Below are 14,148 nucleotides of genomic sequence, written 5' to 3' on the forward strand. Positions count from 1 at the left end.
AATGTTTGCACTCAAATATTTCAATACAAATATTATACAATGTAAAAATTTATGTGTGTGACATATAAAAAACTTGAGCTTGATCTCAACAATAAAGTTAATAGCTTTTCATCTTGAGTTTGCGTGCTCTCCTAAAGATTCAGAGTACTCTTTCATGGTACTCTAGTTTCCACTCCCAGCCCAAAGACATTACACAATATACTTATTTTTAGTTCTGTATTCATATTTAATACTCACACTGTATATATTGTATCACATCGTCTGCATTTTATTGTATAGTTTGTATAATATAGTGTTATTATAGTGTTAAATTCCTTGTGTGTGTCAACACACTTGGCCAATAAACCTGATTCTGATTTTGATTCTGATTCTGATTCTGTTCTGATCCATTGTAGGCCGACTGAAATTTCTAAATTTGTCTGTAGTGCATGAATGAGTGTTGTGATGGGTTTGTGGATTTCTGTAGACAATTGTAACAGGGATTTTTGCTTATGGTTCACTGCGGGTCAACCCACTTTGAGAACCACAGGTGAGTAGGACTAAATAACTGCTGCAGAATATAATTTTTTTTTACATTACAAAATGAATGGTTTTGATATTCTACTCTTTAGTTCCTAAGTGGACAAAAACGATTGCAAACAGTTTTAGTGGAGAAAAAATGGATGTAGAACATGTAATTGTCTTTTCACTTGTCCTTCTTGTAAAACGTTTACAGGTTCTGTGTGTTTTGCTATAAGAGAGCAACCACATCCATTCAATAGTGTGATAACATTCGAAGCGGGTGAGAGCAACCAAGAAAGATATGAAAATATGAATCCCTAGAACTACAACTAGAACTGTCTTAATGACTGTACAAAGCAACCATGATACAAAGGTGTATGACATTTATACGGCAATGTTCAGTCTCAACAGCATGCAAAGTTACACTGCAATAGGACCAATAGGGTCCAAGGATATATATTTTTAAAAACAAGCCTAACATAAAGCTTTTTTTCTCACAAGATTTATTCATTTTCACATGCTTATTTATTAGATGATATTTCAACACGTGATTCATTTCAACACGTGATTTTTCAAATTCGATTCTTTTTACATGATTCTTATCTACATATAGCCTTTTCATATTTTAACTCCACATGAGGCACTGTCTTTCGCATGTCTATTTTTCACATGTAGAACATTTTATTTATCTCATTTATTCACATTCTTTCACGTGATTTCTTGAGTTCACGTGTGCAGTTTCAGGATATGCGCCATATGTTGAAATTCATTTTAACGTGATTGTCACATGATCATGTATTGCACATATTACTCACATGTCAAAATCATGTATGTGAAACTATTTTTTTTCCGGAAGGGGAAGTATTGTACAGATGTAAAATGAAAGCACGGGGTGCATGGTGTTAGAGACAGAGGAGGATGTTAGAGGGTTTTGTTGAAACTCGCTGTAATGTGTGGGTGGAGCTGTATGAAATCAGGAGCAGAAACAGGGCGCAGAGAGGCGCTGCATCACTGCTATACAGCACAAAGCTGAGGTGAGCTTAGACCGATAGCGCTGCTTCCATCCCTCCATCTCAGCATCTCTGACCAACACACACACACACACACACACTCGCACACGCACACACACGCACACGCACGCACACGCACACACACACACACACACACACACACACACACACACACACACACACACACACACACACACACACAGAGAGAGAGAGAGAGAGAGAGAGAGAGAGAGAGAGAGAGAGAGAGAGAGAGAGAGAGAGAGAGAGAGAGAGCAGCAAAAGCACCAGAGCACATCACTGACTGCATGCCCACACCTCTGGCAACACTGACGGATTCTGCTTGTTTTTATTTATTTTTTGTTAACGCCTTTTTCTTTTTGGATTCGTTCTTTATTTATGTTACTCGTGATTTTTATTTATTTACAACGCATTCCTTGATATGGTTGTTCGAGTTTTCCATTGATGCGCAGCATATTAAAGGATACAGGGAAGCAGCCATTATACTGCGGCTCTTGTTTTCTCACATTCTCGTAAGCAAAATCGTGCGGTAAGTACAATGAATATCTTTATAGATTACGACTATAGCGAGATATGAAGATAAAACATATGGAGGATGAACTGTAAAACAAACGATAGATCCTAATAATATTAGATTAACAGCCCTGTTTATTTAAATGTGCTTCCTTTTTATCCCAGTGGCTTCATTGTAAACACGGACTGGTTGAAATATTATTGAATACAGATGGTTGATGAGCTGTGATGAAAAACATGTAGGAGGAAAGGAAATATCCGCAGGCCTACACCCAGCAGAGCATTTTACGAGCGCTGCACATTTTCAGAACCTTGGACAGCCGCATCACATCCCGCATCGCCCTGTTCTCAGTTCATCACCTACTAATAAACATCACAATACTGCCGCAATGTTTCATCTCGTAATGCAAAGGATTATCTAGCAAAATAGGATAAACCCAGATCAGCGTATTTCCGAGAGCAGATATAGTCGATCTCTGTTGCAGAACGGATCGATTCCTCACATATCTTCAGCTTTACCCTCGTTATTCAGCATTATTATTTTGCTTATTGTACACTGGGATTTTTCCCATCTGTAATGTCAACAGTTGTCCATAAGAAGTAACACAGATATTCTCTTTTAATCAGAAATTGACGTTCAAGTTATGACTTTTGCAAAATGTCAGTTAAGGTTTGTATTCATCCTTGAACCTGCTTTCTGATTAATATAATAGGTACATGTGAACTATAGGCTACAACATGGCAGATAAAGCAGATCTTCTATTATGATGGCAAATTGTCATTGAACAATAAAGAGTGAATGAGATTTTTTTTTTCTCTATTTATTGACATTAGGCTTCTTAGGCTTATCAATTTTCTTTTTTTATTGACATTAGATTTCTTAGGCTTATAAATTACTTATCTAGATAAATTTGCATTTGAAATTACAATGTTTGGGTACAGGGATTTGTTCTTGGTGCAGATGTCAGCACAAATACCAAGATAAAGAATTTGCTGGGATAAACATAAATATAATAATAATAATAATAATAATAATAATAATAATAATAATAATAATAATAATAATAATAATAATAATAAAGGACATATACATAGTGAGTCAGCAAGTATTTGATCCCCTTTACTATTTAATGTACAGTATTTTTTGTCCAAGCATGGTTTGTTAGATTTGATACGTTATACATTTTGGCCCAGTATTGTCAAAGACAAAAACAATCCATTGATGATGTATACTTGCATTGTGCTTCAGAATTAACAGGATGTGCACATCTAATTTAATCTATGAGCTTCACATGTGAAAAAAACATAATTCAGTATCACTGACAGTATTCTTCCATTAAAAATAATAATTACACAGTTTATATGCAAATGCTTAATGAACTTGAAACTTCATTTCCTACAGGGGGTGGAGTAAAAGAATTCTGGAAGAAGAAAAGAGCTCATTTAGCCATTCTCCACCCAGACACCATTGTTGTCTAGGCTGAGCACCAGTTCATATTTTGATGCTGACCTTACTCTAAGCCTGGCGTCTGGCTCTCCATTTTTGGAAGCGTTGAGGCAAGCTCCGCTGCTCCAGTACCAGGCATATTCTGTTCATTTTCTCTGAGGACACTGCAGATCTATCTTTGGTATCATGGGGACCGTCCTGTCACTCTCTCCCAGCTACCGGAAGGCTGCCCTGTTCGAGGATGGTCCAGCCACAGTAGGCCCCTACACGGCTGTTCAAAACAGCAAGAATGCTAAAGACAAGAATTTGAAGCGTCACTCACTCATCAACGTGTTACCGTGGAAGAGGATAGTAGCTGTTTCGACCAAGAAAAAGGGTTCTAAGAAAGTGCAGCCCAATACAACATACCAGAACAATGTCACCCATCTGAACAATGAAAACCTGAAGAAGTCACAGTCCTGTGCCAACCTCTCCACATTCACCCAGGAGCAGTCAAGCCCATCCAATCAAGGCAATAAGAGCTCTAACAATGTGGCCTCATCTGTCAAGAAAGCACCCTTGTCCAATTCTAGTGTGGCTCCTGGTACACCCAAAAGGGTGATCGTTCAGGCCTCGACCAGCGAACTACTGCGCTGCCTTGGAGAATTCCTGTGTCGGAGGTGCTACCGCCTCAAGCACCTTTCTCCTACTGACCCAGTGTTATGGCTGCGCAGTGTGGACCGTTCTCTGCTGCTGCAAGGCTGGCAGGACCAAGGGTTCATCACCCCAGCAAATGTTGTCTTTGTTTACATGCTCTGTCGAGATGTGGTCTCTTCAGAACTAGCAACAGAACACGAGCTGCAAGCCGTGCTTCTTACCTGTCTCTACTTATCCTACTCCTACATGGGCAATGAAATCTCCTATCCTCTAAAGCCATTCCTTGTGGAAAGCTCAAAGGAAACCTTCTGGGACCGTTGCCTGTCTATAATCAATCTGATGAGTGCCAAGATGCTGCAAATCAACTCAGACCCACACTACTTCACCCAGGTGTTTGCAGACCTCAAGAACGAGAGCCAGAAGGAAGAGGAGAGGAGCCGTTTACTCATTGGGCTAGACCGGTGAGGGAGCGCTGAAGAGTATAAAATGGGATTGCACCCTAGTCTGGCATTGTTGAACGGGATTCCAAATGTTTTAATACACAGCAGTCTCTATATTATAGAATGCATTTAATAAACATTAAATCTATACAAATTGACCCTTTTGAGAACAATTGGATCTCAAAGTTCCACCATGTTTGTATATGATGTATATGAAAGTTCAGGACAGATTTGCCAGACTTGGATGCACCCAAGTAGTCTTGTATGATTTATATTTAAATTCACCCACAAAAAAACATCAAGAAGATCAAAAAACAACATCACAAAAACATCAAAGAAAACAGTAGAAGTAGGGACATCAAATTACAAGTATGAATGTGTAGAAGCCTGAACGGACACAGCGTACTGGATATGTGCACTGCCTTTTGTTTAACAGTGTTGAGGACTAAGACTACGAGGCAGAGGACATCACACCCACATTGTTGGATGCTTATTAGATAATACACACATTGGCTTAGTAGCAGTAAGTATAAATATGTCTTATGACAATAAGGAGAAGGGGAGCTCCAGTGATCCCTATATTTTATGGATGAATTTTGACATCGTGGCAGCACTGCAGAGCGGGGGTTTTAAAGACAATGGTGTTAAGCTGGAAAGGTGTTAGGCACATTGCTGTAAAAGGCCTACTTTATTTTCATCAATAGGGAATTAAGTTCTACTCTGCAGTGCAACTCTGGGGCTCTATCCATTGATTTTCTTGTTTCTTTTTTTTTTTTTACTCAGAAATGTAACTGAATGCATGTGTGCCATGCAATTTTATATGGTGTTTTGAGGGTTAAATGTTTTATTGATTTAATTCCACCGAATCTTTAAAACCAATTAGAGAATGCTGTTATTTTTTGTTTGTTTTGTTTTAGTTTTTAAAAACAAAGTGTAAGTTGATTTAGCTATGCTTGCTACAGTGAGCCATGATTGTACAAAGTATCTTTTGTTGTTTTGTGTCACATTGTGTCACTGTCTAGTTGGGCAAGGATCCATATAGACAAAAAAAAAGCTTAATGTAAATTTTGCTAAAGCAGTGCCATACCTTTGATGAAGATCATGTAGGTCTAAAAAATACACCAAAGGGGCAATCTTTGAAATAGTTCATTAATTCTAAGTAAGAATATCTATTCAGTCTTAATTTATTGTTGTTTATTTATTCTCTTAGCACATCCATTGTATTAAAAAATTTATTAATGTATTGTATAAATGACTAGTACAATGGCTACTTTGACATGTAGCATTTAGACGTAGATGATTTTTTGGTAAACCTGTTTACCTTTGGTGGAAATGAAGATTATGGGTGATGCATTTTGAAGGATTTAGCTAAGGATATTCCATCGAAGAGCTTCAGCTTCATTTTTAACCAGCAACAAATCTGAGTATCACCAAGGGTATTCATCAGTGCAACAAGGAATTTTGTTGGTTTCAGCCTAAGTTATAAATACCTGAGACCATTCTTCCTCTGCTGAGATGTTCCACATTTTTAGTAAAACAACAGGTAGAAGAGATAATCACTCACAGGCAGTCTAGTTCTGGCATTTAAATGTAAAGTCTACATGGGCTCACGAGTCAAAAATGAAGGAAATGGTCACATGCTTGATTCTTATCCACAATTTAATGAATAAAATAATTGATCAAAGATGAGATACTGAATTAATATCATAATAAATAATATCATGAATCAGTTCTTAACCTCCTACGACCTGGTGTCCACATACGTGGACATCACTGCATCTAAAATGCAAGGTTAATATGGACTTTGTCACTAGGTCAAGTTTCTTTATTAGAGCAGAAAACCTCACTGTAATTTTGGAATCTGCAAATGCATCATGATATTAGTTCATCTTATACATCTCAGCAGTGATCAATTACGCATGCTTTCTCACAGTAGAATATTTCTTTACAGACATAGAAAAAGTGCAACTCATCATATAAGCACACATTGCCATTTAGCTCTGTACAGTGTGTTGTTCCATGTTGGCTGTTTCTTGTGTTATGATGGCTGAAGGCTGACCCTAACAACTGAGACCTGAAGATGAATGGAATGGATGAAGGGGGGACTGTATGAATATGCGCCATTGCTGCTGCAATGCTGTGTGTTACAGACATAGAGGAGGGCATACAGGAGCTGAGAGGAGAATGTGGGAGGTGGTCGTTAATTTGCAATGAGTCGATTGGATATTAAAGCGGAATAGCACCATACGGACTTGCACTTTTCTCCAGATCCTACTCGGGGAGAAATTTGAAGGGGCTTTCCAATCTCTGGGACTATTAAAGGGGAGTTCCCTTCATGCCTGCTTGCCATCACTTACCACCAATCACAACAATGTGCTATTTTCACCTCACCGTACAACACTAGCTCATCATTTCTTAAAACGTATAAAAGACGGAACGAGAAAATGACCATTTTCTACAGTATCTTGTCATATTTCTTTGTAGAACAAAAAAAGAAACAGTGTTTCAACACAAAAAAATGTAAGGCTCTCTCAATGACTGCATGTGTGCGTGAGACTGAGAGTTCATTTGTATAGAAGAGTGTGTAAGGTATTTTTTTCCTATGTGGGCTGGGGACAATGCAAGGCAATGCTTTTAAGATGGGAAAACAACATGGGCTGGTACTTGTGCGGTAGGTGGGCAGGGTATTGAACTGTTACAAGAACAAAAGAAAAAGCTGTTGCTGTAATAGTTTTTTTCCCCCTGTTCAGTTCTGCTTATTTTTATTTTTGTACTGTGATGGAAAAAAATGCACTGATCGTTAAAGATGCACAACTGTGTGGCTGTCATTATTTTTCTCTAGGTGTATTTTTTTCATTAAACTCAACAGAAAGGTTGCACAGCAGTTCGGAGATCACAGGGGTTCAGATGCAGACGATGTTCCAGTTATCTGTGGCTAGAAGCCAACTGACTTGGCTTTCTCGTTGGGAAAGATGGCATTTACCATCTTTGTCAATCAGAGACACTATTCAATGTGAGCTCATGTATGTAGAAGAGGGCAGGTAGTGCCTAGCTTTAAGTGGGTTACGCTGCACTGTGTCACAATTTGAGCAGCAGTTCAAAAATGATGAAATATGTCTCAGAGAAGCATGTGTTAGCCCTAACTTCCCTAGGAACTGCCGTATATTGGGGAGAGCCAGTGACCAAATTAGGTCAAACCTTTATCATAAAGACAAATCGGTCAATAATTTATCAATTTACAGAAATAGAGCTATAAAGCGAGAAAAGTGTTTATTCGTCAAATTCTCTAAGACTGGTATCTCCAAATCTGTTCTTACAGAGATTGACCTGCTTTATTTATAGGTTTCTCTAAAAACCAAATAAATATTCCATCAGTCTAATCTCACTATTATACAAGGTTACAACTCTCACCATTGAACAAGTGCGTGAGCCCCTGACTTTTTTTTCTGGAAAATTCATGATGTCACAGGAGTAGACGTATCTGAGCCAAGCCGTTTCACTGACCCAGGTTTAAGAGGTTTAAAATTAAGGAGAAAAAATGTCTTTTTGTGTATGTTATATAGCTAACAATGTCTCAGCAACTCTTTTACTAATCCAGCTCTTTAAATTTGTGAACTAAAATCTCATTTGTTTCTATTATAATCATTACAGATGCTTGTTTTGTTGTAGTGCAGAGTCAGCTCAGGGGGATTATTCCACAAAAATTCACTCCTGACACAAGAAATGAACTCATCTTGATCTCCAGTCATATTATTCATTTTCACTTTCCTATTACCTTTGACAGATATTATACAGAAAATGACAATAAAATGTAATGATTAATGTATCACAGTTGACTGAACAGAATGATTTTCAAGCCCTGACATGACTAAAGCTTTGTCTGTTCAGCAAATGAAACTGATTCAGTGTATTATGCAGGTTTCTCTGCATTCAGGATGAATCCCATACCGAAGTGGGTGTTAGAGCGGTATGAGATGAGTCTGGGTTTCTGTATGTGTGAGAATAAGTCCCATCAGTACATGTACAATGAAGACTAAATGATCAGCCAACAATAGTGCTGTCATCGTGATTCATACTGTTTGTTCCTGAAGAATTTATCACCAAGAAAAACAACACATTATCACAACACATTCAGACATAGTTTATCAAGTACTGGATATTTATTGAGCAGTGACATTTGGTATAACATATATGATATACCCAATAATTGACTATTATTATAGATCAGGCAACTAAATAGAGAAGGTCGCTCTCTGTTTTTTATTTTTTTTTAACCCATTTTGATTTACGGCTACTTAATAAAATAAAAACGTCTTTTCTTTAGAGTTTGGATGATGAAACGTGTCGTCACGTGTTGAACAAAAGCCAGCACTAATATACAATTCAAAAGCCCAGTTTAATGTCCAATTACGACTAACATCAAACAAAGTACACATTCATTAATGTTCCCTCTTTACTTGATGAAAATCTGTGTGTCAAAATTAAGCAATGAATTAATTAAATAAATGAAATATAAAATTAGGCACATACATTAATCAGGTGGAAGAGCAAAATTATACAAATTAGAACAGGAGACAAACATTCAGACGATTTCAGCATTGAACCAAATCACAGAAATTCACCTCAAGAAAAAGAGCCCAGAAACAAATATCATATAAACAAGAATAAGAGAATATCATGACTAAAGTTCAAGAGTGAATAGAAGAAATTTTTCAAAATTGCAATCTTAACTCTTTAACAAGGTGTTGGAAAATGGTACAAGATTTCTCAATCAATATCTATTCTGATTCTACAAACATGATATTAGAAACAGAGAACTAAAAAAAAAATACAAAGAATAAATTCAGAGGCAAAAATAAACCTCTTTGATGTTCAATATGCAAAATGATGGGATGCTTGAATGAGCATTGTATATACTGTACTGCACTGATGTAGAGTACACTATAAAAGCTTGGTCCTTTCCTCCTGAGCAGGGAGTTATCCTGGTGTGTAGCACCTGCCCGATAACGAATCTGTAAGCTAAAAGTCTTAAAACCAGACAGAAACGTGTGTTGTTCCTGACAGGGTTGGCATGGTATGGGGATAAATAGTGCGTAAACTAGTACAGGTGATGATGATATGCAAAGCCATCTAAGAAAAAGTAAGCAGTCTGTGAAGCGGATGTGAGCAGCAAAGCTCAGTCAAGAGCGTGTAGGCTGAAAAAAGGAGCTAATGATGAAAATTTACATTTAGCCTTTTCCTTTCAAAGCCACAACAACTCTGCTGGCTCCAAGCCTGTACATTCACTTTTAAATGTTAATAAAGTAACTGACAGAAGGCACTAAATTTAGCGATGCTTTAATGCTACAGCACAATAAGACCAGGTTATTATCAGCATAGTGGATATTATACCACAGACATGTGCTAGACCTTCAAGCCCCTCCCAAATAAAGGGTAATTATAAAGCTGATATATGCAGCTTGGAATGACCAGCATTACATTTCTTCAGTACTTTATCACTACTATCCTCAGCCACCTCAAAATCTAGGTAAGACATGCTGGGACTTTCCAGTAAAACTATACAATACTAATGCATATAATATGAATAATCGAAGGCGTTACATTGTGGCTTGTGAGGAAAAACTTTTTCTTAAAAACAAAACAAAGCAAAACAAACAAAAAAAAAAAACAGGAATGTTTTTTGCTGTCAGACAGCAATATTCTGATCTTTCAAACAGTGTCTTTCTTTGTGAAAAGTGAGCTCTAACCCACTACATGTTTGCTTTGAATTAATATTGCACAAGGAAGAACTTTGATCATTATTATATTTTCAAGTGTGAGCAGGTTCAGAGCTGAGCAACAAACACTGTGGCTTCCTTCGATTTATTAAAGTGTTTTAAAGACTGTCGTCTAAAACAAAGCTACCCTTTAATCATGTATACCGCAAACAAACAAACAAACAAAAAAAACAGCTCCTTGGAAAACAAAAGCAAATATTCACGTTCTCTGCAGAATGTTTTCATTTCCTACACAAAAGTGACTTTGTATATAAACAATATACGATTTATATAAACTGTGCTTCACTTTCTCTTCTTGTACATCCACATACAACATCTTGCAAGTTTCATGACTGAAAATATGCATGACAAGTATTTAAGTTATGAGAGATTTTTATGCTCCTCTCTGAGCACTCAGCAAGTTTGTGGATATGATCAACACATCCTTCTACAAAACATACACTGAATAAGCCGAAATATTTCCTATATGGCCACTAAGACCTGTGATGTACATAAAGCTATAATCTAGCCACACTAACCAAAAGTCCAAATGTCTGCTACAGTATATTAAAACCAGAAATATTCTCCTTAAACAAGAATAACAGCCAAAAAAAAACAAAAAACCAACAACAACAAAAAACCCACTTTCCAGCATTATCAAAATATTACATCTTATTAGCATATTCCTAAGGCTTGTATTTTGACCAAGATGGCACCCCAGATAACGTGCGCTTTGTCTTGGTGCGCTTTGTTTTTCTTTTTTTTAAATATGGCTTAAGTGCCCGTCCCTTTATTTGGCTGAAAGTGCAAATAAATAAATCTACCATGACATCACATATTACTAATGCACTTCTTAAGTGTAATGTATGTAATCACTTAGGATTTCTTTTATTCATCCTGTGTTTTTATGATTATACTGAATAGAAACGTGAAATTCAGGGACATTTGTTTTTAACCTCTAGATGTTTGATTTTGGAGAAATTTCTTTCTCTAGCCAATGAAGTATGGCTTACATTTTGAAATTCCGGACTTGATGACAGTGGCTGTGTTTTAGTTGCCCGGCACTGCAAGTATGTAGCCTGATCGGCTCTTGGTGAAGTCAGGTTGTGATAGGTTGATCTTGGGCTCCACCACGATGGTACACTTTCGACCATTCATACTGCACTGAATGGGGCTTACAATATTCACCTGGAGCTTCCTCTTCTCACTAGAACAAATGAGAAAAAATAGAAAGATTAAATCAAGAGAACAAAAATATAAAAATAAAAGATGGTTCATTCCTTCAGTCAGCTGAATGTACTGTACCAGTTACTTTGTGTGGACATTTGTTTCTACCATCTCAAAACAAATACATTTATTTAGGTGTTTTTCAGAGCAACACTGAAAGGCTCCCATGTGATTAGCTGTATGGAAAAGCACAATTACAAACTCTCTAGCTTCAAGCAATTATCTTGGATAACAGTATATCTCAAGTGCTTTTTAAAAAGGTAATCAGATTTAATTAAATCCCCTCAATGGCTATACACAATATTTTAGTTGCTACCTCTTCCATATAACAATAATTCCAATACCAATATAGTCATTCATTCATTCATTCATTCATTCATTCATTCATTCATTCATTCATATTCTACTGCTTATCCGAACTACCTCGGGTCACGGGGAGCCTCAGGTGTCATCGGGCATCAAGGCAGGATACACCCTGGACGGAGTGCCAACCCATCGCAGGACACACACACTCTCATTCACTCATGCAATCACACACTACGGACAATTTTCCAGAGCTGCCAATCAACCTACCATGCATGTCTTTGGACCGGGGGAGGAAACTGGAGTACCCGGAGGAAACCCCAGAGGCACGGGGAGAACATGCAAACTCCACACACACAAGGCCGACTCCAAAATCAAACCCCCAACCCTGGAGTATGAGGCAAACGTAACGTGCTAACCACTAAGCCACCGTGCCCCCCAATATAGTCATGTTATAGTCATATAGAAAACATAATAAAATGAAGAAACAAGACACGAGCAATGATAAAACACAATATCCTTAAATGACTATGACTCAGTTTAAGCATAAATACTTTATCTAATACTCTCTGAGGATGAGCTTCACAGGGAAGCTTTCACAAGAAATCCCCCTCATGAAAAATACCCTCAACAATAACTCTGCCATTCCACTCACATGTACACAAGTTACAACGTGAGCCAGGTTGCTCTAGCTCTTGTCTCTCTGGGAATGCGTTGTAAAGAAATAAAAAGCACGAGTAACATAAATAAAAAAACAAATACAATAGGCATTAACAAAAAAAAAAATTAAAACAAGCAGAATCTGTCAGTGTTGCCAGAGGTGGGTGTGGGCATGCAGTCAGTGATGTGCTCTGGTGCTTTGGCTGTGCTCTCTTTCTTTCTCTCTCTCTGTGTGTGTGTGTGTGTGTGTGTGTGTGTGTGTGTGTGGTTCACTGTCAACAGCCAACTAAGCTACAGTACTATGTGGTCAGAGCAGATAACCGGCTCATCTTACAGCAAACTTACAGGACAGGAAACATCTCTTATAAAATACAGTAACATGAGCTTCTTTAATTCACACAACAAAAATAAAAATAAATTGCTCATTTGAGTGGTTTCCAATATCATGTAAAATATCAGCTGCCATTCTCTCAAGCAGTTTGACCAGTCACAGCAATGCAATCATTTAAAATCCACACAACTGCTGCTTCATTTCAGTATGCAGGAGAAAGAAAGAACAAAACCAAAACCATATTTTGAGTGCAGTCTGTAGAGCTCACAGGCATTCCAGTGCAAACTAACACAATGCCAATGCCATATTTGAACCACTGCTGCCATTTTCTTAATGTTTTGGAGTTTTTAAAAATAGTTTTCAACAAAGGGATTGTTTGGTGGTCAGTAAAAAAAAAACAAAAAAAAAATCTTGCTTTGCTTTCACTTGTTCCATTAAATTAAAAGGTTGATGTCATTCATTCATCGTCAGTAACCACATTATGCTGGTCAGGGTCATTGTGGATCCGCTTGCTATCCTTGGAATGCTGGGTATGAGGTGGGATTTGGGGGGCAATTTAGGAAACCAAGCAACAAGCATGTTTTTAGGAGATGAGAGAAAACAGGAAACCCAATAACACACTTAAACCCAGAAAACACAATTAAACCCAGGACCATGTAGCTGTGAGGAAGCAACACTTTATGATGTGCTTTTATGCTCCTTTTTGGCATTATAATATATTTCACACGTATAATGGAAGGAATCATTTAGAAATGTCAATCCCAACTATTCAAGCCTGTCCATTTCCAGGCATTTCAGATTCACAATCAACTAAAAGCACATTATTTTCTGAAATCTGAAAGTGTCAAACAATTATGGTCAAAGCCTGTGGCTGTTATAACAATATCTTAACAAATACAGATTTCATCATTTACCTTACAGGTTGTTTTGTTTGTCCCTCTATGAGGACTGTTAATGCTTTGAGTTAGAAAGCTTTTGTTTATTAAAAGCACAAAAAGCACAGTGTCCCTTAAGTAGGAGGACTGAATCCACAGCAGCAGCTTAGGGTTTTTGTGAGCCTTTAAATCCGACTTGACATAATATTTCCAAGTGTCTACTGCATCCGTTATTTCTTAAGGTCACTGGTGTCAAATTCTAGAATTGATAAGCAGGACAGATAATTAGCAACGGAGACGTCTACAAATTGAAAAGGGAAATAGGTTGTGAACTGATTACTCAAGAGTCACCTCCACTGTACCAGACTTGGTCACTAGGGGAACAGGAGCAAAGCACGACACATGGCCCACAGGAAAATCAATTCTTTCCA

General features: G+C 37.5%; 2 protein-coding genes across 3 annotated transcripts in view; one reads left to right on the plus strand and one right to left on the minus strand.

Moving 5' to 3' along the window:
* Positions 1-391: 391 nt before the first annotated feature.
* Positions 392-10,430, plus strand: cdk5r1b (cyclin-dependent kinase 5, regulatory subunit 1b (p35)). Of its 2 annotated transcripts, none has more exons than XM_027140376.2 (2): positions 392-529; positions 3,445-10,430. In XM_027140376.2, exon 2 carries the CDS (start codon positions 3,676-3,678, stop codon positions 4,588-4,590), a length of 915 nt encoding a protein of 304 aa, XP_026996177.1. In that variant the 5' UTR covers positions 392-529; positions 3,445-3,675; the 3' UTR covers positions 4,591-10,430. The 2 variants fall into 2 exon arrangements, with proteins under 2 accessions (XP_026996177.1, XP_026996178.1); XM_027140377.2 differs by lacking the exon at positions 392-529 and adding an exon at positions 1,754-2,058.
* myo1d (myosin 1D) overlaps positions 8,943-14,148 on the minus strand; it is a 61,150-nt gene continuing 55,944 nt past the window's right edge. Inside the window, exon 22 of the mRNA XM_027140374.2 lies at positions 8,943-11,528. Coding sequence (XP_026996175.1) covers positions 11,372-11,528 — 157 coding nt within the window. The 3' untranslated portion in view covers positions 8,943-11,371. The remainder of the gene's footprint in view (positions 11,529-14,148) is intronic.

Source organism: Tachysurus fulvidraco, chromosome 8 (assembly GCF_022655615.1).
Source record: "Tachysurus fulvidraco isolate hzauxx_2018 chromosome 8, HZAU_PFXX_2.0, whole genome shotgun sequence".
Classification (NCBI taxonomy): Eukaryota; Metazoa; Chordata; class Actinopteri; order Siluriformes; family Bagridae; genus Tachysurus; species Tachysurus fulvidraco.